We start from the raw sequence: 26,099 nt of genomic DNA, 5'->3' as shown, positions 1-26,099 counted from the left end.
GCACATCGGGGAGCAGAGCATCCTCCCAAGGGACAGCAGGCTTCAGCAGGTCATATCCTGCTCCAAGCCAGTGCATCCCCAACAGGGAAGATGCTGCCAGCATGGCTGTGGGTCAGGGCCGGATGCACATAAGCACTTTCCACTGGGTGCACGAGTGTGGTGGGACAGTCACTGCTCCGGGGCTGTCACTGACCTGTCCCCTCCCCAGGGCTGTTTAGCCAGGGGTGTGCATGTGTGTGTGTGCACATGCGTGTGCGTGCGTGCGTGCACGTGTGTGTGTGTGTGTGTGTGTATGTGCACCAGGCCAATGTGCTACTGGCTGTAACAATTACAAGTTCGTAAGAAGCAGCAGCCTCAAGAATTCCGTGTCGGTGGTTTTGGTAACTGGTGCAGGAACATCCCAGAGTGGGGCTGTGTGCTCTGAACCCAGTGTGGTGGGAAGATGGGGAGGGTGGGAGCAGACCCCACAAAGACACGACAAGGGAGCCCCAGAGGAGATCCCTACAGCTGATCCCTCTTTTCCTGCTCCTTCCCTCTTTTCATTCATTTCAATGGGCTCCCCAGCACAGGGCAGACCCCGAACCTCCCAGCCCTGCCAAGGCAGCAGGGCCACTGCAACAGCCACTTCCGTCCTTTGTGCTGACCCTTATCAGGAAAAGAGCAGCTGAACGAGGCAGCCAGGAAGGCAACACGGATGTGGGGTCCAGTTCTTACCCACACACCTCCACGATGTGCCCAGAGGGGGAATAGGGGCGCCTGTTTTGTCAGAAACATGTCCCCCCCCAGGGCACCTACTGCTCCATGCATCATCCAAGCATCTCCTTGGCTCTGGGGATGGGTGGTGGGGCACCTTCTAGCTTTGCCCAGCAAGCTCAGGGATGCAGGGGGACATGCCAGGTGCTGTAGCACCAAAGCAGAAGATGCCACAGGAAATCCTGCCTGTCTGTACCTGAAGGGGACAGGATCTCTGGGAAAAGGAGATGAGGTTGGTGGGGTCTGGCATCCTGTTCTGGACACCTGGTACCATGTCCCACCACCCCAAAGGCAGATCCTGTGTGTGACCTGGAGAAATGTGCCTGGTTCTGGGAAAGGGGAGCACTGGGAAATGAGAAGGAGGAATAAATGCGTGCAGAGAATGACTTGCCCACGGTAAGGAGGAAAAAGCCTGGACCAGGAAGTACCTTGGCAGTCAAGGGGGGACAGGCAGGTCAGCCCTGCCTGACTCAGGGTGCCTGGGCAACATGAAGGGTCAGGGCACCACGAGAAGCCTTTGGTCCACTGTGAGCAGCTGAGGGACCAGAGTGGGCAAGGGGCCAGAGGGACAGTGGGGCCCTGCACAGAGAGATTTCAAAGGTAAAAAAAAGTGCACAACCCAATAACAGCAGCAAAAACATTTGTTTGCTTTATCCTCTCCAAACAGAACTCCTTCTGCCGAGGCTCACTGTAAGGATTTGAGTTGCTCAGGGAGGTTCACCAGACCAAGGGGAAGCAGCTCTTGCAGCTGTGGCGGGGCTGTCCCCCTCTGCAGGACAGGACCCTCAGCCCAAGGGGCCTCCTTGCCCCTGGGCACAGGATGGAGGGAGCCAGGCACTCAGGGATGAGCCATCTCCTTTTATTGCCCTGGAGCAGATGGGCACAGGGCAGTCCCACGGGGCTCCAGAGCCACTTCCCTGGCTGTGCTTCCCGGTGGCTCCCAGGGAGCTGCCCCTTCAGGCCAATGGCCCTCAGTGCTGTGCCAGATCCCATAGCCAAAGTAAATAAGGAAACCTGGGAACAGACAGAATAAGGTGTGTATGGAGTGTTTCTCTTCCATCCGCTCCCAACCACAACGTGCTCACCCCTTCCCGTCCCTTTGGGCCGTGTACCAGAGGACACGGTGCTCCCACCACCCCTGGACATTGAAGTTCAGCATCTCCTCCCTCGCCCACCACTGCTCTGAGCAGCATCAGTGCCACAGGCTCTCAGACCACCAGAGCTTCACCCAGAGAGGCTGCTGCCAGCCCCAGGAGCTCAGGGGTGGCCGTGCTTACCGACAGCCATCCAGAGCAGGTACCGCAGCCAGGCGGCCGCGCTGAGCCGGGCCATCAGGATGCTGTTGATGGAGATGCTGAGGATTGGCAGGAAGGGCAGGCAGGGAACCTGCAGGAACAAAGCACAAGGGAATAGGGTCTTCCCTTCTCCCAGACGCACGAGCTGGCCTGCAGACAGGGGTTTCACAGCTAAATTCAGCTCTTTGCTGCTTTGGCTAGTTGCTGACAGGTGAGGAGAAGCCCAGCCTGGCTGTGAGGCTCAGAGAGCCAAGCTGGGGGGACTGCAGCCTGTGGAGGGTGGTTTGGTTTACGTGTCCTGCACTGGGGCAGGAGCTACTGCAGGATTTGAGGGGGGAGGCAGAAAACCAGTAGCAACACCAATCCAGGGTGTCAAGGCCAAGTATCTTTTTACTGAAGAGCATCTCTGATTCCTGCAGCAGGCACTGGACTCATTAGGGACTGCAGAAGGTGTCCCTTCAGCCTGCAGGACATGAGGGGAAGAACCAGGCAGCCTTCATGGTCCCTATGGAAAACCCTATGAGTTGCATGCTGCCTCCAGCAGTGCTTTATTAAGGTGGATACGGCAGAGATCTGCCTGACCTAAAGCAGAGGGAACACCCCCCAATGCCACATCACTCTTTCTCCATGGGGACGTCCCTAGGGCTGGGCTGAGTGCTCACCATGAAGGATGCTCTGTCTCGGCTCTGAGGCTGCCTCCAGATGAGCAGAGCTGTTGCCAGGATTCCCAAGAGAGGCAGAGCCAGAGCTGCAATGCACCAGGCACCCCCAGCCCGCAGGCAGGGCAGCCCAGCAGTGCTCACCCAGCTCAGGGCACAGACCAGGGCAGCTGTGGAGGGACCACGGCAGTGTGTCAGGGCAGCACTTCCCCAGGCAAGGCCCATCCCTCTCCTGTGATGCAGCACCCAGGCTGCCATGGTGGGACAAAGGACAACGGGGAGACAGGGCTGGGTGTCTTGTCATGATGGGTTTAACTTTTCTCTCCAGTCTGGGAAGCAGAAGAAGCTTGAGGTTTCCCAAGATCCCATTGGGGCAGCCAGCTGTGTGGCAATGGGGAGAGGGCAGGAAGGAGCCAGGCAGATCCTGCATCCTGCTGGGTGGTTTTCACTGAGCAGGAACCTGCCTGAGATGTCCCCCGTGGGCCCCCCACGCTGGCTCCCTGTAAAGCCCATCCATCACTCCTGGGCGCACCTACGGCTGTCAGAGCCCAGGCCACTGCAGAGGAGGAACGTGGGGTGGGATGCAGGGGTGGCCGGACAAGGTGGTCCCACCAGAGCTGCACAGCTGGGACCTTCCTCACAGGATTGTCCCAAGTGCTGGGTCCAGGCCGATATCTGAGGGGCAGATATCGGATGTCAAGGCACATGAGTTTGCACCTGCAGTGCACTCAGGCCAGAGCCTTGTCCCAGACATGGGCACATCAGAAGCTGGGTGAGCCCTGTCCCTTGTCCCCAGCAGTCTCACCTGAGCAGCAGCACACAGCCAGCCACCATGGAGTAGGCCAGCAGTGTGCCGATGGACATCGTGTCCACCAGGGCTTTCAGGTCGAAGAGAAGGGCCAGGAGAGCTGCGGGGACAAGAGGCCCTCTCAGCCTCCCAGCAGAGCTCAAACAGCTACTGGTAAGCTAGAGAGAGAGAGAGGACACCCACCAAGCCCTGCTCAAGGTTAAGAGTAACCCAACCACTCACCCACCTGCCAATCCTCCAGACACCAGCGTTGCCACCACCGGGCACTGACGGCGACTAACTTTGGCCAGGGGTTTGAAGAGGAGCCCGTCTCGAGCCATTGCATACAGGATCCGTGGCATGGGGAACATGGAGCCCAGGAGGCTGCAGGAAGGGGAGGAGATGGGGGAAAAAACGGCAGGAATCCAGGAGGTGCCATCCTGCCTTTTGCTCCTCCACAGGGGCTCCCATTACTCTGTATAGTCTATGACCTTCTCAAGACCACTCTGACAAGACCATCACCTTCCTCACCACCAGATGATGGGCAGTATTTGGGGAAGAGATGTCCGCAGTCTCGAGGAGCCCTGTGCATGCCAGAACACCCCAGCCCACTCCTGTGGTCACAGTGCCATCTGACTACTTCCTCCAGCTTTGGGCTCAAAGCAGAATGCCGGGGGTTTGGCTGCTCTCCTTGATCAAGAGGGTACAGAGTTTGTGGGGAAGGGCTGAGGGATTTTGGCCAAGCAGGGAAATCAGAAGGAAGGGATTGGGAATAGCTCCTGGATGTGTTAAAATTCCAGTGCAACCTTGTTCTTAATCACAGAACTGCCATCAGAGGGTGCCTCTCACCTGGTTGTCAGGGCACACAGCGACCCTGCAGCCACAGTGTACTTTGCACTGCTCCAGCCAATGTACTCAAAAGCCACTGGGAGTGGGCTCATGGTGTCCAGGAGGTAGTAGGGCATCATCAGGGTGAGGGCGGCAGACACCCCAAAGTATGCCAGGAAGCAGATGAGGAGGGAGAGAATGATGCCCATGGGGATGGATCTCTGAGGGTCCCTCACTTCTTCTCCTGGGAAAGACAAGCTCAACTGTAGGAGCAGATGCTCATTTAGTGTGCACAGCATGCTAAGAGCCCAACTCAGGCTGGGGAGTATATCCTACATCCCTCCATGAAAGGGGACACAGAGACCTTCTAGTGAGGACCACTAGACCTCCCGGCCTCCAGGGATATGGGGATGGGGAATGTCTCTGCTTCAGGATTAGCCCAGATATGCCACGTGGACTCTTGTAGTTCCTCCTCTGAGCACAGAGGGCAGGAGAGGGCGTCTGCAGCACAGAGCTGGGAATGTGCCTGTTCCCAGCCCTGTAGCAGCTCCCAGGGCTGTGGGGACAGTCACTGCTTTGGCCCCCTGTCTTCAGGGGAGGGTCCCACCGGCATCACCCCCACCTCACTTACCCGTGGTAGCAATGCAGTCAAATCCAACAAAGGCATAGAAACAGGTAGAGGCTCCAGCCAAGGTCCCAGTGAAACCATAGGGCATGAAGCCTCCCACCCCAAAGGCACTGGTCATGTTGTTGGCCATGGACTGGTTCCTGGGAGGAGAAGGAAGAGTCAGGCAGTGCAGGGGTGTCAGTGCAATGTGGTCCCAGGAGGGGGTCAGGCTGAACAGTCCATCCAGCCTGCTCAGCCCCTCAGCATCAACACAGCAGGGCTCAGGACTTTGGCTCTTTGACACATTGCCACCAGGGCAGGGAGAAATGGGAGAAAGCAGGATTTCCCGGGATAAAGCATTAGGGGGCTGACCCAGCTACACCCATCCCCACCCTGAAGTAAGCACAGGGAGAGCAGAGCCCCTCATACCCATTCTCATGGGAAGCTGCCCGTGGCAGGTCGTCCTCCCCGAGCTTCCAGTTGCTCAGGTCACCTTTGATGAAGCCACTCACTGTGATGAAGAGGAGGATGAGCACGTTGAGAGCTGTGAAGGCTTTGTTGACCATGGTGGACTCCTTCACTCCAAAGGAAAGAAGCCCTGGAGAAGAAAAAACTAAAACTGGCCGAGCCCCTGGATGACACCAGGGTAGACATCATTGGGGAGGGCAGAAAAGGGGGGGACAGTGGTAGAGTCAGGAGGACCTGCAGATTTCCCCAGATCCCCCTTCTGTTCCCCATTCTTTGCTCAGGGAACCAGCAAAGCCTCAGAGGGGTCAGCACAATCCTGAAGAGCCCACACTGGGGTGAGGAGCTTATCCTACCTGATGGAGGGTGGCACAGGGGGAGGCATCCTACCTGCCAGCAGGACAACCAGGCCAGCAGCAAAAGCATCTGGGTGCTCTGCCAGCCCCACAGAGCTCATGGCCGCATGAGCACCCAAAAACCTCCCCATCTTCTTGCCGAGGAGCTGGTCGAAGGTAGCACTCCAGGCCCGGGCAACACTGGCAGTACCTGGGGAGAGGTGACATCTGGGGCAGTGATGGTGGTCCTGGGAGGTCTCAAATGACACCCAGGAAAGCCACCAACACAGCAAAGGTGGAGGGATCAAAAGGGCCTTGTACCGATGACGTAGGACAGCAGCAGATTCCACCCAGCGACGAAGGCCCACAGCTCACCCACGGTCACGTAGCTGTAGAGATAGGCAGACCCAGCCAGGGGCACCCGGGCCCCGAATTCGGCGTAGCACAGCCCTGCCAGGGCAGACACCACAGCTGCAATCAGGAAGGAGAGGACGATGCTCGGACCAGAGCTGGTCTTAGCCACTTCCCCTGCCAGGACATAGACCCCAGCCCCCAGCGTGCTGCCCACTCCCAGGGCAATGAGGTCCACGGTGGAGAGGCAGCGGCGGAGGCTGGAGCCCTCTGAGCTGCCTGGCACTTGTTTTCTGCGGGAAAGCATCTTTGGAACAGAGCGTAGGCGGCCCCAGCATAGCATCTGTGGGAGAGGAAAGCAGCAGGCAATGAAGATACTGCTGTCCCACGGGCACTGACCACCCTGGGATGTGACCCAAACCCAGCCTGAATGTTTTCCTTGCAGCTCCCACCATGCACACAGTGCTTTCTGGACTCCCTGGGTGCTGCCTGTTCTCTGCCAAAAAAACAGCCCTTTCCCAGGAGTTTCCAGGACTGGAGAACAAGGGATGCGTGGCTCCATATCCCATGGTACTGCCAGGCCCTCCAGGTTACCCCAGAGCAAAGCAAAGCCTGTGCCACACACTCAGAATTCCATAACCTGCTACTTACTGGCTGTATGTGGCACATCCCTGCGGCACGGGGGACACAGGGCCATGCAATCCCTGCTGTGGTGTGGAACCAGAGGGGACAGGGACCACCCCGGGGTAGTGCCCCACACACAGGATGGGGTGCTGTAAATCCTGTGGCACAGGGAGCCCCAGTCTCCAGGACAAATCCTGTATCTCCTAGAGGTGAGGGGCTGCTGCCTTCCCACCCCCCCAGCAGCACCCATCCACTGCACAACACCCATCCTGCCCTGGGCATCTCACCCTGAGGATTTTCCCTTCTCCTGCAAACAAACTACTTACTCCGGCCATCCTTGGGGCAAACTGCTCCAGTGGCAAGCTGGTGAGGAGGACGAGCACCAGGCAGCCCCCTTACACTCTCCCCTTAAATCCCTTTTGGGAGTGCCCCGGCCCTCCCCCTGCTGACCACCACTCCGGGCTGCACAATGGGAAATCTATGCAGAAATATTTTTCCCACAACGCCTTCCAAATCATACACACAGCCTGCAATGCTAATAGGCTCTGGGGCATTATTGAGGGAGTTTAGTTCACTTTTCCAAGCTGCCTGGGCAGGTGGAAGGGGGAACCCCTTCCCTCTGTTCCCAGTCCCTCGCACCAGGACCCACATCTCCGTCTGTGGAGAAGGTTTTGGAAAAAATCCAGGCAGAAAGGAACCGAAACGTGGCCAGGTTTGGGTGCAGGGGTGCATGTACCTACAGCTGTGACTGTACCCAGGCTGAGATGTCCCTGGGGAACACAGAGGAAGGTCCCAGAATTGGCCACAGCAGTGAGGCAGAGGAGCGCAAACCCAGCTCCATGGGATGTTTGCAGCAGCGTGTGCAGCTGTAGCTCCAGAACCAAAGTCCTGAAGCTGCCTGCACTTCCCCGATATTTGGACACTGCCAGGGTGCATCCCACAGGGGCTGAGCAGCAGAGTGTGAGCAGGAGCTGGGATAAATCAAGGGCTGGGCTTAAATGAAGGCACAGGGCTGTGTAGATAGGGGTCCCAGGTGAGGCTGCTTGGGGTCAGTAAGTCACATGAGTGTCCTTGGGCACCAGCAAGGCTGTTCTGCAGGGCTGCTCCTGGCAGGGAGAGGCCATGAGAGGAGCAACAATGTGGCCTGGCTGGTTATCAGCTTCTTGGGAGAAGAGGACCAACTCTGGGCTCTAAGGAGAGGCTGGGAGATGGTGTTTGGGGTGAAGAGCTAACTTTGATTTTATTGTAGGTAGCGCTCAGGCTGAGTCTGCTTACAGTATTTGGAGACAAAACCCTCTTAGGCTGTGGTTCAGCACATCCTCTAGCTTTCAGCTTCCGAGGAGCAGAGGAAGGGAGCATCAGCCATGCAGGAGCAAAGCAAGGAAGGATCCAGAGCATCTAAAGCATAGGTATACGCTCTAGCCACAGGGCTGCCTTGTCCTGGCTGCATGGGGCAGCCCCACATCCCCAAGAGCACCCTGTGAGCTGCTGGGCCAACACCTCTGGGGCAGAGGGGCTTGGCACACCATGGCACAGCCAGGGGCACAGGGAGGAGAGCAGGGCTGTTGTCCCACACTACAGTGCAGGGTGAACAAAGCCATGCTTGTCACCCACGCCGTCTCACATGAGCGAGGTCTCCAGACATCAATGCCAGCCCAAGGGAACATTGCCCTGAGACAAAAACAGGGCACCAAGGAGCAGCCAGTGCTAGCTGGCCATGAGGGTCTCCCCCTCCCAGGTTGCCTCCAGGGGAGCACAGCCCTGTGGCTGCAGGACAGCCACCAGGTATGTCACAGCCAGCCTGGGGTCCCTGCTGCCCAGGACAGGCAGGGCTGAGCAGCTCAGATGCCATACAGCTCCAGAGAGCTGCTCAAGCCAGTGGGTACCACCAGGGCTTGGATGCCTGAAAAGTTACACACCAGCAACCTTTAGCATCTCCAGGGGTCCCTTGGTTTTATCTGGTGTCAGCCAGAGCACAGACACCACTGCCTGTGGCTCCTGGGGAGGCCCAACAACTCCTCCAGCCCTGCTGCAGCTTCTGTGCTGGTTGGGGCAAAGGGTGGTGGCAAAGAAGGAGTTGGGTTAGGCAGGGAAAGAAACGGCCTCAGGGCACTGCAGGCAGTGGTACAGCCTGACAGGAGCATCCCGGAGAGGCTCAGCATGCTGTGCTGCAAGGTCCTCTCATCCCTGTGTCTGCAACACTGGAGGGAAGGTCTGGGGGAAAACCAGCTCCCTGTGCCAGCTCTGGTCCTGCCCCACGGATGCTCATTGCAGAGCCTTGCTCAGCACCTTCCCCGTTAATCAGGTCCTGGGGTGCCAACCTCACCCTTCCTTCCTCCAGTTCTTGCAGAGGGTCAGGGCTGCACATTTCCCACCCTGGAAAAGGGGGGACGTGGCTGACAACAGGACCAGCCCGGGAGGCAGTGGGGAACCCTGCTCCTGGCATTCACCAGGAAACCACAGCGGGGGGTGGGATGGATGGGGATAAAGTTTCCGTAGCTGAAGTGCAATCACCGGCATTGCCTGGCACTGTGCCTGTCACCGCTGCTGGCACACGGCCCCTGCACCCACCGGTGGGGCTGTTGTGCCAAGTGAGCCCCTTCCCCATACCGGGGCAGGGGCAGGGTGCTTTTGCGGGCGGCATTGGGTCCCCCTGCACCGCGGGCACCTGGCTGAGGTCTGGCGTGGCAGCGGGTGTGGGATGTGTCCCTGGCCCCGCTGCCACGGCAGGCGGGGACTGGAGGGCTCATGAGCAGTGACGTCTCCGTCTCGCCGCGAGGAAACAGCTGCTCGCCAAGGACGAGCGCTCGGCCACAAGAACACCCCGAGGGCGGCGGCTGCTTCTGCGAACACCCCGGACAGGCCCCGTGCTGCCGGTCAGTGCCGGGGGTGCGGGGGGAACGGGCGGGTCTGCAAACCCACCGCAGCAGAGGGTGCCAAAGCCACCCTCCTGCGAGCGGAGGAAAGCCCTGGAACGCCCTGGCTGGGCGCTGAGCCGTGCAAGCAGAGGCTCCCTCCAAGGGGTGTCTGCAGGGGGATCCCTGCTTTTTCCTTTTTATGAAAAATCTTCCCTTTTTAACAAAGCCCCGGGGGGCTGCGCTGCCTGCGGGTGCTTTTTGGGGTGGGCGCTGGCGTGCTGCGGAGGGCCCATGGGTGATGTCCCGGCCAGATGCCGCCTTGTCCGCCGGTCTTTGCTGCCGCCGCGGCTGCGGAAACGCCCATCCCTCCAGCTGGGATCCAAGCTGAGGATCCCCCCTGTTTTGGTACCTGCCAGGTTTTGCACAGGTAAATGCACCCTACGGCACCCCAGAGGCTCGGAGCTCTAGAAGGGCGGGGAAGCATTTTGACAGTGGGGTGGGGGGACCTCCCTTGCCCCACCAGGAGGATGGGTGCCGGTTTTTTTTAACCAAGGGAAGCTCCCTTTGCTCCCCACAGGCAGGACAACGTGTGATGGGCACTGGGTGTTGTGGCCTCTGTGCTGGGGGAGACCCACAAGGCAGTCGGGCTCCTGGGGTGCCACCCCTGAGCCCAAAGCTATGAGGGGGCCCTTGGAGAGGCTGCAGGGGTGCACTGCTGGGGCGACAGAGGCTTCTGCAAAGGCTGTGCACGTAATTTAGGATTTCTCACTTTTTGTCAAGGGAGGCCCACAACCCCAACCTCTCCACTGTTTGGGGGGAGGAGGTGTACCCCCATGCTGGGGCACTGCCGCCCCTGGGTTTCACTGTAGTTTTCATTGCCCGATGGATGCCATGTGTTTGTCTGGGCATCTTCCCAGGGCTGCTCCCCCAGCCTCTGCAGAGGTGTTGGCAGCAGTGGGGGACAGGGACAGGGCACTGCAAGGACAGGTTGGGAACTGGGTGTGGTCGGCAATTCTCCGCCACTGCTGAGATGAGTTGGGTGGTCTCAGCCCAGCTGCCACATGAACCTGGAGCCAGGCAGGAGGGCTGTGCCACGGTGGGATTTCTCTGCTCCCAGGAGGGTACATGGCTTCACCAACAGGCTCCAGAGTGGCACTAAAAGGCTGCGTGGGTGGGGGTGGGATCCCTTGGCACCCACCCAGCACCCGGCCGCAGTGCGGCCCCGCTGCGTGTGGGGCACATGGGGGCTCTCCCCCAGGCAGGAGACATGTGAAGGGTCACTGAGGCTCCCCAGATGAAAAGGGAAGGGGAGGTGAAGGCAGCTGTGGTTTCCTGCAAAACTTCCCCCTCTCAGCAAGGATGCCTGTGGGTGCCCTGCTTCCTGCACCCGAGTGGGGAGACTCAGCCACACCTATGGCTGTGGGGTTGGGTCTCCCCCTCCATGACTGCTGTTGTAGGGATGTGTGGCCAAGCCAGGGAAATTCATGTGATTTCTCCTGCTTGCTCCATGGCATGAAACCAAACTCGTCCGGGGTCAGAAATCCCCCCAGGGCAGCCCTGCTCTGCCTTGAGCTTTTCTGCAACGTGTCTCAGAGGGAGGGTGAGCGAGGGGGCCGTGCCTCATGGCTGGCCTCAGCTGACGCTCAGAGGTTCATTCATGGCCGGGCTCCATTTTCCAGCTGTTTTTCTCCCTCTGCCAGCTTCCTCGGAGCAAATGGCGCTGTCTGGGGACTTTCTCTGGGAGGGTGAGGAGAGCCCACACCGCAGTGGGTTGCAGCTATAAATGGTGCTGGTGTTAGAAAACAACCTGCACGTTACCCTGGAAACCCATCTGTGTTTCCTGGGCTCCAGGATGTGTGGGACCGGTGGTGGCCTTGATCGCTGCACGGAAACTCAGATAAAAGCTGGTGGGAGCTCGTGGGGGCTGCCCAGCCCCAGCACCACGAGGCAATGGGACATCCCCAGCAGCTGGGATGGCCCCAGGGCTTGGGGGCTGCAGGGGGGCAGAAGGGGCATTGCAGGGTGCAGTGAGAAGGGCTGGCCCTGCAGAGGATGCTCAGCCCATTTCCACATATCAGCACTTTTTTCCCCTCCAGTTTCTCTTGGCACTGGCAGGAAGCTGCACGGGGCCCATCTGCACTGCCCCTGGCCCTTGGGGTCCCCAGCTCACTGCCAGATACCAAAGGCTCTGGTGACCACAGGGTGGCCAGCAAAGCCCCTCTCCCTGATCCTCCCCACAGTACCTGGCATTGCCCTCCCGTGGGTACCACACCCGCACTCATGGCAGGAGCAAACCTTCCCTTAACTAACACAACTCACACAGGGGGGCTTTGGTTCACACTGACCTTTCTGTTCCCTCTCACAGCTCCTCCTTGCTCCAGTGATTTCCAGCTCGGGAAGCCATGGCACCCAAAGGAAAGGTAAGGGTGACCCCCACACGGCAGGGACGGGGACTGGAGTGCTGCAGAGCAGACCCCAGAGCTGGGGCAGTACATCCAACATGCAGCAAGGGTGGTGACGTGCAGGGACACGATGCTGCCCAAAGCCTGTTTACATTCCTGCCTCTTCAGCCACTGCTGTCTGGATGTGATGCAGATGGGGGAAGTGCTGGGCTGGGGAGCAGGGACAGCGAGGAGCAAAAATCCTTTTGGGACCATAGTGGAATGGGGGAGAGAAGCCGGGCCGTGGGAAAGGGAGAAGAGATGTTGCACTGGGGATTTGGGCTTCCACTGGAGAGAAATTCTGCCTGATCCTGCAAAGCATGCAGCCCCACTTGGGCCTCTCCCCCCTCCCCAGCCTGGATTACTTCCCACTCCAAGCCAGGGCTGGTGCAGTGTGGCAGCTGGGTGAGCAGGTGCTCCCTTGCAGCCAGGAAAATATCCAGCGTGGGTGGAAAACCCTGCCTCGGTGGGCAGCTGTGGCTGGCGTGGTACAGCCTGCTGGAAGGGGAGGAGTCCCAGCCCAGAGCCTCCCCTCTCCGCTCTGCTTTCCATTCCCTGGAGAAATCAGTCCTTTCCTCCAGCCCAATTACCTGAAGCTTCCTGCCCAGCCGAGGCAGTGATTGCTCTGGGTGGAGAAACTGAGTTACAGTGCAGATGAACATTCCCCTGCGGTGGTCCAGGACCCCAAGCAGCCATGTGGTGGGAGAGAGCGAAGCCATGCTGGGAATTTTGCTTCCACCCTCCTGGCCCCAGTGTGGCTTATTTTTAGCTGGGAGGTCCCGGGCCGGGATGACTCAGAGGCTGGAGGAGGGGAGGCAGGAGGCCCATGGCAGCTGAAACAGGGGATTGAAAGCAGGATGGGGGTACGAAGAGTATGCAGAGGGCAGGATGCTGTTTCCCTCCCAAGTGATGTTTCTGCCCCTCCCTGGGGCTCACTCCCACAGAGAATGCAGGGAGCGTGGGGTGATGCACAGCACTGAGCTCCTGCCTCAGCTTCCCTTGCCCTGGCCAGGGCAGCACTGTGGCAAGGCAGGCAGCTCATGCTTGGAGGGTGCAGAAAGCAGGAACACAGCCTTGCTCCCCCTCTCCATTTAACCACGGCCAAAATCTTGGCTCCCCAGCACCACCTGTGCAACCCCAGCACCCTCTGGCCACCCTTGTTCACTCTGGCTGCCTCCAGGCACCTCCTTTGCCTTGCAATTCCTTTACATCTCTGCAAGACACGTGTGTGGCAGCAGCTCGTGCCAAGCCAGGAAGGGTCTGGGAGCTGCCGGGAAGTGGGGCTAAATCCAGCTCTCCCGATGAATCACCTGCAATACGATCTGTTCCGTGCCCACCAGGCTCCCTCAAAGGGCAGCATCTCCTCTTGGTCCCAGCCACGTGGGACACAAGTGCCAGCAGCTACTCCTGTAGGAGTAGGCTGTGGGACGTGCCCAGTTTCCCTCTGGAAAAGTAGCTACAGAGGCTGGTTTCTTTCTGAAGGTGCTGGTGATGTGCAGCAGAGTTGTTGTGCTGGGATGGGACCCAGGGAGCTGTGGGTATGGAGCTGCCCTGTGTCCTGGGTTCGTTCCTGGAAACAGAGGGACACTGGTGCCCATCTTCTCTGAGGACATGTTGGCTTTAGATGCCCATGCTGGCAACAGGCCTGGGCCTTTGTACAGCTCCTGGGGATCTTGAAGAAGCCATGCAGCAGATCCTGAGTAGGTGATTCCCGGGAGGTGCACATACCCAGCTGGCACATGGTACAAGCAGAGCCAAGGGAGGATGCTCAGTTTCCCAGGGTGCTGACACAGCTGACAGCCCCAGCTCAGCCTGGCTCCCAGCCCTCCTGTTCCCCAGCGAGACTGCTAAGGAAATGCTGCTGCTCAGCAATTCCCACTCTGTGCCTCTGTAGGGGATGCATCCCAGTTCCTTATGTGGGGTCAGGCTGGTTTCACATCTGCTTCCACCCAGGGTGGTGTTGATCTCGTTCAGAGTCCATCCCCAGGCTCCCTTGGGGTGAATTCCCACAGGCAAAGCTGACCTGCAGAGGGAGAGCCTGGTCCCTCCTTTTTCCTGAGGTCTCTGGGTGTGTCACTCCTGGGCTCCCCGTTGTGCATCCTGGAGGTGCAGAGGAGCAGACAGAATTGGATCATGTCAACACCCAGGATTTCTCAGGCTCTCAGGAAAGTCTTTCCCAATATCCAGGGTCTCTGCTCTGACCCCTTGGATCAGCCTAGGCCCCACAGGAGTGCATGCTGGGGCAGGACAAGCTGTTGGCAGCTCTGGTGCTTCTCAGTGTTTTCCACTTAGCAGCCCATGATGATTTTGTGCCTGTAAATTTGTTTCCTTGCTTGGAGGCCATGCAGAGCTTGGGCATCCTCAGCACCCAGAGGAGTTCCCTGCTTGCAACAGGCAGTGGAAAATTATTTTCTTCGTTGTTCTGAATCCAGCCCTGATAACTCTCTTCAGCTTGGCTGCATTGCAGAGGGATCACTCTGGTCCTTGAGGGCCTTCCCCTGCATTCAGGGTGTCCAGTCTTCCCTTGGAGCCTCCCCCTTTCCTGCCACCCCCCCCTCCAAGGTGGTGCAGGGAACTGAAAGAGCTGAAGGACCCTGTCAACAGACCCCTTGGCTCCTGCTGGCATGGTGCAGAGGGCTGTATCTGGCTTACACATGGGCACAAGCAGTAAACAGTGATATGAGAGTGAAGGCCATGGATGTATTCCCGTGACCTGGCACACAGTTTATGCAACCAGGAGAGCAAACAGGAAAGGAAACAACTGCAGAGAAGAACAAGTGTTTATGTTTGAGGCTGAGCTTGGCCTTGGGCAACCCGAGCAGAAACGGATCTCTCTTCAATCCTGCTCAGATTCAACTTCTCCTTCCCCCATCCCGCTGGGGCTGCTCCTTCCCCTTGTACCTTCTTGCCTCCTTTCCCCTAGGTCTACAGGGGCTCGGTGAAGGATTTCCAAGGCTTTGACGCCAACCAGGATGCAGAAGCCTTGTACAATGCCATGAAGGGATTTGGTATGGACACTCCTCCAGACTGTCACCCCGGGGCCACCCTTGATGTCCCCTGTTCCTTTGGTTGACCCTTGCATGGCTGGGCATCCTGCATCACCTCCCCTGGCAGCTGTCTGCTTTAGCAGTGTGCTGAAGCTCTCCTGGTTCCCTTTCCTCCCTGGGGACAGCCTGGCTCTGCTTCTCCTCCCGGTCCCGCCTCCAAAGCAGCTTTGGGCATGGCAGGATGGCTGTGATGAGCCCAGCTGTGGGCTCTCCATGACTTCTGGCTCTCCCCACAGGCAGTGACAAGGAGGCCATCCTTGACCTCATCACATCCAGGAGCAACAAGCAGCGAGTGGAGATCTGCCAAGCCTACAAGTCACTCTATGGGAAGGTAATGGCAGGAACACTCCTGGTCCGTGCCCCCACTGCAGACACAGGTGGCTGTGGCTGCCACCAACCAGCCCATGGGATGACCCACCGCTCCCTGGGCCCACTCAGAGGTGCTGTGGAGCAAAGGGTTTCCCAGCCCCTTTCTCCCCCTCCACCAGGACCTCATTGCAGACCTCAAATATGAGCTGACAGGGAAGTTTGAGCGGCTGATCGTGAGCCTGATGCGTCCCCCAGCTTACGGTGACGCCAAGGAGATCAAAGATGCCATCTCGGTAAGGGGTGGGCAACCCCCCCGGGGCCCCTCCAAGGACACCCCAGCCAGCCCCAGTACTCATGGGGCTGTGTCTCTGCCCGCAGGGCATCGGCACAGATGAGAAGTGCCTTATCGAGATCCTCGCCTCCCGCACCAACCAGGAGATCCACGACCTGGTGGCTGCCTACAAAGATGGTGAGGGCTGGGGAAGGGCAGGGGCTGCCCTGTGCCTCCATGGGCCAAGACAAGGGCAGAGGTAAAGGGATCCAGCTCTCCAGGCCCTGACCTCTCCCTCTTCCACCAGCCTATGAGAGAGACCTGGAGGCTGACATCGTTGGAGACACATCAGGCCACTTCAAGAAGATGCTCGTCGTTCTGCTTCAGGTATGTCCGTCTGTCCAGCGTCTGTAGGTGGTGGGTGCCTGTGCCCTGCAGGGCTGAGCCTGTCCCTGTCCCACAGGGCGCCAGGGAGGAGGACGACGTGGTGAGCGAGGACCTGGTGGAGCAGGATGCCAAGGTGAGGCTTGGCAGGTCGCTGTGACAGGTGGCATCTGGGCAGGGACAGGGCTGGTGGCACTGGGACCATCTGGATCTGGGCCTGCAAAAGGCAGGTGGGTGCCAAGAGCACCCATGTATGGGTAGAGCCCCCCATTAGCAACACCCTGACTTGGGCTGTGCCACCCTCCCCATCCCACAAGGACCTGCTGGAAGCTGGCGAGCTGAAATGGGGCACGGATGAGGCCCAGTTCATCTACATCCTCGGCCGGAGGAGCAGGCAGCATCTCCGCCTGGGTGAGCATCTCCTGCAAGCTCGGGGTGGGCTTGAAGGTATCTTGTCAGCTCCTCCAGGCATTGCCTTGCTCTCATCCCACAGTCTTTGATGAATATCTGAAGATTGCTGGGAAGCCAATTGAGAGGAGCATTCGGGGAGAGCTCTCTGGTGACTTTGAGAAGCTGATGCTGGCCGTGGGTAAGCCAGTCCCTGAGTGGGGATGCTGCAAAAACAGCATGTCAGTGGCCTTGCTGGAGTGGGAGGGCTCAGCACCAGGGCCAGCAGGGTCAGGGCTGCAGCTGTACCTGGTTTTATGGAGCTCAGGTAGGCTCCTTCAGGGTGGGTGGGGATGCTGGATGTGATTCCCAAGGGGTGTGGGTGCTTGGAGACTGGGGACACTGGTGAAGCTGGGTGCTGGCATCCCTCACCATGCCTCAATTTCCCCACAGTGAAGTGTGTCAGAAGCACGGCAGAATATTTTGCTGAAAGGCTCTACAAGGCCATGAAGGTGAGTGAATCACCCCTTCTCCACAGGGTCCTCCACAGCATTGAGGGAGCTGGCCAAAGGAGGGCCCCCCTACCATGGGGTGCTTCTGGAGAGCAAAGTGACACAGGTCCATGAAGACAGGACCTGTGTGACCTGGGGTCTCTGCCCTTTCCTCCAAAGGAGTTATTCCTTCAGATCCAGGGCTGGGTAGAAATTGGATAGAGGGTCCCACATGTGGTGGGTTGAACAGGGTTGTTTGGCCATCCCAGGCTTGATGTGAGGGTTCCTCCATTGCAGGGGCTGGGCACAAGAGACAACACCCTGATCCGCATCATGGTGTCCCGCAGTGAGATCGACATGCTGGACATCCGGGAGGTGTTCAGGACCAAGTATGAGAAATCTCTCTACAACATGATAAAGGTAAGTGCTGGGGGTCCCTCTCCAAGCAGCTGCTAGTGCTGCCTCCCTTGTGATACCAGCACCCTTGGGAGGGCTGAGCCTCCTCCCCAGACACCCTGTGCCAGGTGTCCATCTCTAAGGACAAGGCTCAGGGAGACCCCTCTCCATGAGCCCATCCCATGGCACTACCTTGACCCTACCTGTGTGATTCTCCATCTCCATCTGCCTTTCCAGGAGGACACCTCCGGGGAGTACAAGAAGGCCCTGCTGAAGCTGTGCGGAGGGGACGATGAGTAAGACCACCTGTCACCCCCTCTTTGTCCCTCTTCATCCCCTTGGTGCTGGGTACCCACCTCCTGGTCAGAGCCTGGTGGAGCGCCTGGACCAGCAGCACCTGCAGGAACAGCAGTATAGGGGGCCCTGTGGCCCCTCTGCATGACCAGCCATGGTGCCATGGTCTGTTCTTGGCATGTGGGAGCCCCACAGGGCAGGGACAAACCCCTGGAGGGAGGGTGCTCTGCTGTGGGATTCACCACCCGTTTTCCCCCATTCCCACCCAACCAACCCCCCAGCAAGCACCTGGCTCCTGCCCCACACCCAGCACCCAACGGATACAAAACGCCCCTTATAGAGGGGCATAACAGAAAGAGGTGGGGCTGCTGGTGGGTGCAGCCCCCCATGGCTCACTGTCCCCTGTCCTTGCCCTCCCATTGCAGTGCTGCAGGTGAGTTCTTCCCCGAGGCGGCGCAGGTGGCCTATCGGATGTGGGAGCTTAGTGCGGTGGCCAAAGTAGAGGTCAGAACCCCCAGCCCCCCTGTACTCTCTCTCTGCTGCCTGCCAGCTTGGGACCCCTGGCTGCTCCTGTCTGCCACGGGGCACGGCCAGCCCCTCAGCTCTGCTCTGCCTCTCGCTCCTCTCTTGATGCCGTTCTCTGGTTTTGGGGTACGAGGTTGGCAGGATGTAACCCTGGCAGGGCTGGCCGCCCCCATGGGCTCCACTAACCCCTTCCTCTCTCTGAGGCCTTCCTCTCTCGGGGCTGTCGGTCCTGCATGTCTGTGAAATGCATCACTTGCAGCCCTGGCTCCAGTGCCCACCAGAAACCTCCTGCTCCCTGGGGTAGCTCAGGGCTGGCCAGGGCACGGCCGTGCCATGAGGAACCAGCACTCTGCATGCAGCTGGAGGCACCCACAAAAGGGTGCTTTGGGATGTGCAGAAAAGACACTCTGAGGCCTACATGCAAGGAGAATGGAGATGTGTTCGGAGCTGTAAAGAGGGTAGAATCACAGAACAGGAGTGGGCACCCTTTCAGCGACTCCTCTTCTGGCTCTCAGTGATGTGACCAGCCCAGGTTGAGGTGTCCCAGTGCTAGGGGAGGCAGGTGTGACACAGAGCAGGACACCAAGACTGCAGGGACTGTCTGTTGCTGTCTTCTTCCTGCTCTTTGCTGGCCTGGCTATGGTTTGCCCCTTAATGGAAGGGGTGACAGGGGCGGGGACATCCTCACTGAGCCCCAGGTGCTTGCACTAACACAACTTGCTTTGGCCTCAGCTTGCCGGGTGGCACCTTTCCTCCCTCTCTCCATCTCCCTCCCTCCCTCTCTCCCTCCCATCCTCCCATCTCAGAGATGAACCTAAACCCCTCTGTGCATCCACAGCTGCGAGGAACCGTGCAGCCTGCGGGAGACTTCAATGATGATGGGGATGCACAGGTGCTGAGGAAGGCGATGAAGGGCCTGGGTAAGTGGGGGCCAGGAGTTCAGCCGCTTCCTGTTCAGCCGCTTCCTGTCTTCCACCTCCACACTCTCCTCTCCTGTTTTCTCACCTGTGTTGGCAGCAAATCCACACTAGCCCATGCAGGGCTGCATGGAAGCCTCAGGGGGAATAGAGAGATGGTTTTGGAGCTGTGAGAGCTCTCCCTTCCCCACCTGCCCAGTCTGTGGGGGTGGTGATGTGCCCATGATCGGGGTGACACAGTGACACACCGTGGCTCTGCAGGCCCCTCCCCAGCATCACTGCTGTCATTGCAGGCACGGATGAAGGGGCCATCATCGAGGTGGTGACCAAGAGGAGCAACGCCCAGAGGCAGCAGATCATTAAGGCTTACAAGGCTCACTACGGCAGGGTACTGCGGCCCCATCACACCCTGCTCCCTCCTTCTCTCCATATCCTGCCCTCTCCCATGCAGATATCGGCCCCTCACTGAAAGGATTCCTGTAAGGGAGCAGTGGGCAGCTGAGGCACCCCAATGTGCCCTGGCATGACTCCCCCCAAGGAAAACAGAGTTGTCACAGCAGCCTCCCACTGTGGGTGCCCCACCAGCCCAAGGGAGGGTGTCCCTTCCCCTTCACTTGCCCCGTCCTCGATCCCGCACAGAGGGCTCCAGAGCCAGGATGTCTCCAGATCCACCCCCAAAATGTGACCTTAAACCACCCCAAGGGTCTTCCACCTCCACACTCTCCTCTCCTGTTTTCTCACCTGTGTTGCCTTGACTGGTCCGTCCCTCCAGAAGCAACTGGGGACTGAACCCTCAAATGCTTTTGCAGGACCTGATGGCAGACCTGAAATCCGAGCTGTCGGGCAGCTTGGCCAAGCTGATCCTCGGGCTCATGCTGACGCCAGCGCAGTACGATGCCAAGCAGCTGAGGAAGGCTGTGGAGGTAATTGCCACACTGCTGGTGTCAGTGCCAACACAGGAGGACGAGGTGGTTTTCACTGTGGCTGCACCCACAGGCTGTGGCCCAGGGCTGTGAGTGCCCCCCAGCTTCACACACTCCAGGCTCTCATTTCCTATACAGAAGGAAAGAGCAGAAAGCACCAGGACAAAGACTTAGTTTGCACTCAAGACCTGCTGGGAGCCCAGTCTGGCCTCTTTGCAGCCCAGCATGCTCAGCCAGCTTGTAGCCACAGGAGAGCCAGGGTAGGGGCAAACCAATAACATGCACTACTATCCACGAGATGGGACCCCACTATCAGTGTACTTGGACACTTTCATGTTGGTTCCTGCCAGCCCTTGGGGACATTTGCTGGACATGAACTTTTGGCATGTGGTTGCCCTGGGGTTAGAGCAGCCCCTCCTTGCCTGGCATCATGGGGCAGTGCCACCGTGTCTCCATCCAGTCCTGGTACCTGCAGCTATCTGCCATGCCACTGTCTTCCAGGGGGCCGGCACGGACGAGAGCGTCCTCATTGAAATCATGGCCACGCGGAACAACCAGGAGATCCGGGCTATCAACGAGGCATATCAGGAAGGTACGGCACAGGAGGGATGTGGGAGCACCCAGGCCCTGGGCACAAACCATGTACAGTGTTGTGTAAGGCCCTTCCTTGGCAGCAGTTTTGTCTCTGGACTGGGTCCACGGGTCAGTGCTGTGAAGGTCTAAGAGTCCCTCCAGCAGAGCACTGCTCCTGGCCTCTCTCAATCTCACAGTGACATACCCCAGCTCTGCCATCGATGTCTCCTCTCCTGAGAGCTCTTTTGCAATGATCCCATTTCCTCCAGAGCACCTTAGCACTCTGCTCATGCTCAGGGCATTGTAGCTGCTGGGCTGATCCCCTCCTCCCTGGGCCTGAAAACAGCAGATGGGGGAATCTGCTTCAGCCATGCAAGGGCTGGAGGATGGCCACTGCCATCCCACGGGCACAAAAGGCACTGCTGGGTGGGAAGCTGAGCTGCAGGCAGGGTGCAGGGCTCAGCCATCCCTTCTCCACAGCCTACCACAAGAGCCTGGAAGATGACCTGAGCTCCGACACATCGGGGCATTTCAAGAGGATTCTTGTCTCACTGGCTCTGGTAAGGGCAGCTCTCCCTGGGGATTGTCCCCTTCCTGCCCACAGGCAGTGCTAGGGGTCTGCAAGGACAGTGGCTATGGAGAAGGCAGAGCATCACTGCCTGGTTGGGCAGTGCTGCTGGACCCTGTCTGCCACCCTCTCACTTGGGGCTCTCCCAGGAGATGTCCTCTCCCCAGCTCCATGACTTTTGTATCCAACCGCAGGGCAACCGCGACGAAGGACCAGAGAACCTCACACAGGCACACGAAGATGCCAAGGTAAGACCTGTATTGGCAGTGCTCTTATGGGCTCTGCATTAAAAAAAAAGAGGATGTTGCATCTGCTGGTCTGGAAATGGCATCCTCAGGGAAGCAAATGCTGCTGGGGCAGGGTCTCTGTAAACTGCAGTGGGAGAGCCAGGTGAAGTGATACTTTTGGAGGTAAAGCTTCCAGGCCTGATTCTGTGTGCTCCTCTGGGCCAAGTCTTTTCTGAAGGGGGCTGGGAAGCTCTGAGCAGGGTCAAACCTGAGCTGTCGCTTGTCTGTCCTGTGCCTGTGCTGTCCTGAATGCTCCAAAGCATGGGAGAGCACTACAGCATTCCCAGCAGGGCTGCTGCCAGCAGAGGGAGTGGAGGCTGCACTGCCTGCATCTCAGCCACAAGTGCTGCCTGCACCCCTGCCCATGCACTGCCTGTGCCCTGCCCATGCACTGCCTGCACACCTGCCCATCCGCTGCCTGCATGCCTGCTGCATGTGCTGCTGCTCACCTCGTCCTGCTGCACAGAAAGAGAGAGCCAGGGATGACAAGCCAGGGACAAGCCAGCCAGGTGGCACCTGACCTGGCACCACGCTGCATTTTGTCGGCAAAGCTGCCCTTATCCCTCTGCCTGCGCCTGGCAGAGGTGGGCAGGCTGATGGGAGCCAGCCCATGGCTAGGCAAGGATGCTCCTTGAGGAGCAACAGGCACCCAAGCCCCAGGGGTGGGGGGCTCACTTCATTTGGCCAAAGACCACTCTCCCAAGGTACTGGTGTAGAGGCCAAACTGGAGGAGGACACAGGTCCTGCTCATGGGGAAGCAGGGGAGCTGGGGACAGGTAATTTTAAGGGATTTTGCTAGACTTCCCTTGCTTTGTCAGGGAAGGATAAAAGTTGAGCAGCACCTTTTGACCCTGTTGTCTTCCTGTCTCTCTCTCTCTCCACCAGGTTGTTGCTGAGACCCTGGTGAGTGCCTTCCCTTTTGCTCCTCACCCTTCTGCATGTTTGAGGGGATGCTGTGGTCCTGGGGTGCAGGGCTGGGGCTGGGAATTGCAGCCCCACAAACTGGGCTCTTCTGACCACATGCTTGGGACTCTGACATCTTTGCATCAGGGTGGAAGACAGGGGGACAGATACAGGAGGGCACCTTCCTGCCCTTGAGGACCAATTCTGCCCATTGCCTGCATGCAGCAGGTGTTCCTGGCAGCATAGGACACAGGGCTGGCTTCCCTGGCTCACCAAAAGTGGGAATTGCCTGATCCCCTCTCTGCCAAGCCCATCCCCTTGCCTCCCTCTTCACTCTTGGTTGCTCTTCCAGAAACTCGCTGATGTCTCCAGCAACGACTCCAGTGACTCCCTGGAGACCCGCTTCCTCAGCATCCTCTGCACCCGCAGCTACCCCCACCTCCGCAGAGGTAGGACCACATTTCTCCACTGCAGCTGGACCCTCAGCTTGCATTTGGGCTGGGTGGGATGGGGGTCTCCCCAAGGCTGAGGTTGAGCCCTGTCTCCCCAGCAGTGGTGGGGATGAGACAGTGGGAGGAGATGGTGTGGCATTTGAGGTGGCTACTTGAAGTCACCCAAGCCTGCTCTGGTCCCACCTGGTCCACGGCTGAGGCCTGAGTCTTCTGAGTGCCCAGGGCTGGGATGGAGTGGCTTGGCAGTGACCCTTTCCTCTCCCCCCTCCCCAGTGTTCCAGGAGTTCATCAAAATGACCAACCACGACGTGGAGCACGCCATCAAGAAGCGGATGTCGGGAGATGTGAAGGACGCCTTCGTGGCCATTGGTCAGTGCCTGGCGGGTGTTCCCTCAGGACAGGGCTCCCTGCAGGGCAGGCAGCCCCTCTGCCTGCCTCTGCCCAGACAACATGGTGGCAGATTCCTGCTGCCTTTGGGCCATGGAGACTCCCAGTGTGGTGTGGGGTTGAGGCATTTATAGGGCATCCTACTACGGGGCCAAGCCTGCACCATTGTACCAAGGAGGGCTCGTAGTTGACCCAGTGGGTGGCACAGCTCCTTGCTGTGACATGTCCCCTGGGTGCCACGAGCCCACTTTCCCTGCCCTCTGTGTGTTGCAGTCCGGAGTGTGAAGAACAAGCCGGCCTTCTTCGCTGACAAGCTCTACAAGTCCATGAAGGTGCGGACAGGTTCTCCTGAGGCTGGGCTGAGGAGGGGGCTGTGCTGGGCAGACATCCTTTGGGACTCAGTAGTCCCATGACAGGGATGGGTTTTGTGCCCTGGCTGTCCCTGAGGGGAGTAGGGCAGGGCTGAGCTCAAACCAATACCTGGGGACAGCAGGAGATGTGTCAGGCTGGTGTCTTGCCAGAAGCAAGTCCAGCATATGTCCAAGGAGAGATCATAGAACAGTTTGGGTAGGAAGGGACCTTTAAAGGCCATCTAGTCCAAACCCCTGAAATAAGTAGAGACATCTTCAAGTAGGTCAGACTGCTCAGGGCTGCATCCAGCCTGGCTTGGAATGTTTCCAGGGATGGGCCTTTCTGGGCAACTTGTGCCAGTTTCACCACCTTCATTGCAAAAAATTTCTCCTTTATACCTTTCTCTATCACTACAGACCCTGCTAAAAAGTCTGTCCCTATCTTTTTAAAGCCTCCTTTAAGTACTAAAAGATTGCAATAAGGTCTCTCCAAAGCCTTCTCCTATTTAGGCTGAACAACCCCAACTGCCTCAGCCTTTCCTCACAGGAGCGGTGTTCCAGCCCTATGATCATTTTTGTCGCCCTCCTGTGGACCTGATCCACAGCTTGGACTGTGCTGGAGATGCCAGGTGGATCTGTGAGCCCCAGTCCCTGCAGGGTTATTTGTTCGAGCTCCTCCTTGCAGGGTGCTGGCACAGATGAGAGGACCCTGACCCGGATCATGATTTCCCGGAGCGAGATTGACCTGCTCAACATCCGGGGCGAGTTCATAGACCTGTTCGACAAATCGCTGCACCACATGATTGAGGTGAGGGGACAGGGATGTCCCTCCCCAGCTCATCACCTTGTCTGGCTGAGCCCTGAGCCCTGAAGGGACCTGAGCTGTGAGTGCTGCCATGAGTGGCACAAGGGCTGAGCATCACCTGGGGAGGGGGAACATGCTCCCACCAGCCTCAGTGGTGGCCGGTCTGGCTGTAGAGAGGATGTGCTGACATCTTCCACTGCTGCACAGATACCTGCAGGGCGGCCTGGACATGGAGCTGTGCCTTCCCTGTGCCCAGCACCTTGAACTGGGCTTCCCCAGGGCCGTTTCTCTGACATGGGTCTCCCTCTTGCAGAAGGACACCTCTGGCGACTACCGCAAGGCTCTGCTGGCCCTGTGTGGGGGGGAGGACTAGGCGGCAGCGGGGACCCCTTCTCTGTGTCTGAGCCAGCACCCACCCACTGCCTTGATGTCACCGCAGCTTCGGGGGCTTCAGGGGACGCTCGGTTCCCTGCACAGGACGACTCACTTTGCGCTGGACAGCGGCACCACATTGCAAGCGGGGGAGTCTCGGGGAGGGGAGCAGAGGGGTCTGGGTAGGGAGATTGTCTTGAAGCAAAACACTTCATACCCAAACCTGCCACTAAGCTAGGAATATACCCAGATTGAAAAGACAATTTCAAATCTGATTAATAAAACCTTACTGTTGCTGACCCTGGGGCAAGAGCAGTTAATTTATTGGGGCAGGTTTGGGTGGGACTGAGGAGCCTTAGTGTTTCCTTGCTCGTCTAGGCAAACTCGGGCAAGAGCCCTGCCTCAGCTCCAGGGAGGGCTCTGATGACACCCCAAAGCCCCTCTGAGCAACACTGCTGCTGAGAAAGGGGCTGAAAATGCATATGGGGCTGGCAGCAGCACAGGGATTTCAGCAAGAGCTTCGCTTCATGCCTCTGAAAATCCCCAGCAAGGTTTGTGCCGTTGTGTGGATGATGCTTTCATAAACCAGAGATACAAATCAGACTTGATGGCATCCATCCGTCCTCGCACGCGGTTTCCTGTGCTTTCAAGCTGCTGAAGAAGCAGTCGAAAGGCACATGCCATAGAGGCTACACCCCCAAATAGTTTGTTTGCACTTCCCCCAGCACTCTGGAGAAAAGAACTGGAATTTCCAAAAGCGGGAAATTCCAGCACTTTCAATTGTTTCCAAGCCAGAACAAAAAGTCGTGAATACCCAAGTCTTCCTCAGAACAGCTGGGTGAGGAAAGCTTCACCTTCAAAATATCAAAGCAGTGTTAGGAATAATAAAACAATATTATTACAACACTTCAAAACCAGCCAAGGTTGAGAAGCAACAACATGTAGAAACAAACCAGGGAAGCTGAAACAACTTAGCTGGGTGTTATCCCACTGAAAATTCCCTTGATGCCTTCCTGTAAAATGTCCCCTTGTAACAAAATAATCGTTCTTGGCAGAAAACGGCCTGGTTGAAGTTTTTTCACCCTCCCCATAGAGATGTGGGCTCCTCTGCCTTGCCCCTGTGTGTAAGTAAGAATGGGCATCCCTGTCCCAGCAGCATTTGGGGGGCTGAACACACCCCATTCCTGCAGCAGCCTACAGGTCACCTGCTTGGCCAGAAACCTGCTACAAAGACTCCAAGCAGCTGCAGAAGATGTTTTGAAGGGAGGATGTAACCCCGATCTTCATCTACCTGTCTCTTCCTGCAGCTCTGCACTGCAGCCCCGAGCTTTGCAGCAGAGGCACAAGGCTTCTGCAGATCAGGGATGGCACAGAGACTGCAGGGAGCAGAGCTGTCCACCTCCCTGCATCTGGGAACAGGGCTCAAGGCTCACAGATCCAGCTGCAATGCCCGAG

General features: G+C 58.2%; 2 protein-coding genes across 3 annotated transcripts; one reads left to right on the top strand and one right to left on the bottom strand.

Annotated features, from left to right (window-relative positions):
* Window positions 1-214: 214 nt before the first annotated feature.
* On the bottom strand, window positions 215-6,387 carry LOC103755145 (cationic amino acid transporter 2-like). Its single transcript, XM_029962950.1, is given in 13 exon segments — window positions 215-384; window positions 1,339-1,428; window positions 1,651-1,767; window positions 2,031-2,139; window positions 2,711-2,877; window positions 3,240-3,382; window positions 3,513-3,615; window positions 3,742-3,878; window positions 4,344-4,566; window positions 4,954-5,090; window positions 5,359-5,527; window positions 5,785-5,940; window positions 6,051-6,387. Coding segments are annotated over 13 exon segments (2,058 nt in total).
* Window positions 6,388-9,562: 3,175 nt separating this feature from the next.
* Window positions 9,563-24,948, top strand: ANXA6 (annexin A6). 2 transcript variants are annotated; one of them, XM_018081122.1, is made up of 26 exons: window positions 9,563-9,580; window positions 11,928-11,982; window positions 14,927-15,011; window positions 15,287-15,381; window positions 15,539-15,652; window positions 15,738-15,828; window positions 15,938-16,017; window positions 16,094-16,150; window positions 16,332-16,425; window positions 16,508-16,603; window positions 16,855-16,913; window positions 17,190-17,312; window positions 17,526-17,584; window positions 18,008-18,086; window positions 18,946-19,027; window positions 19,318-19,412; window positions 19,834-19,947; window positions 20,449-20,539; window positions 21,001-21,080; window positions 21,283-21,336; window positions 22,261-22,278; window positions 22,631-22,727; window positions 23,004-23,099; window positions 23,391-23,449; window positions 24,153-24,275; window positions 24,586-24,948. In XM_018081122.1, exons 2-26 carry the CDS (start codon window positions 11,965-11,967, stop codon window positions 24,643-24,645), a joined length of 2,019 nt encoding a protein of 672 aa, XP_017936611.1. In that variant the 5' UTR covers window positions 9,563-9,580; window positions 11,928-11,964; the 3' UTR covers window positions 24,646-24,948. The 2 variants fall into 2 exon arrangements, with proteins under 2 accessions (XP_017936611.1, XP_017936612.1); XM_018081123.1 differs by lacking the exon at window positions 22,261-22,278.
* The last annotated feature ends 1,151 nt before the right edge of the window (window positions 24,949-26,099 follow it).

This window comes from Manacus vitellinus, unplaced genomic scaffold, assembly GCF_001715985.3.
Source record: "Manacus vitellinus isolate BGI_N305 unplaced genomic scaffold, ASM171598v3 scaffold_51_pilon, whole genome shotgun sequence".
Classification (NCBI taxonomy): domain Eukaryota; kingdom Metazoa; phylum Chordata; class Aves; order Passeriformes; family Pipridae; genus Manacus; species Manacus vitellinus.
The sequence above is the reverse complement of the archived record's forward strand: the minus strand, read 5'-3'. Positions and strand labels throughout refer to the sequence as shown.

Coding starts and splice junctions, on each gene's coding strand:
- ANXA6 (XM_018081122.1), top strand. Junction 18,087..18,945: donor GTGCGGTGGCCAAAGTAGAG/GTCAGAACCCCC, acceptor GTGCATCCACAG/CTGCGAGGAACCGTGCAGCC. Junction 20,540..21,000: donor CAACGAGGCATATCAGGAAG/GTACGGCACAGG, acceptor CCTTCTCCACAG/CCTACCACAAGAGCCTGGAA.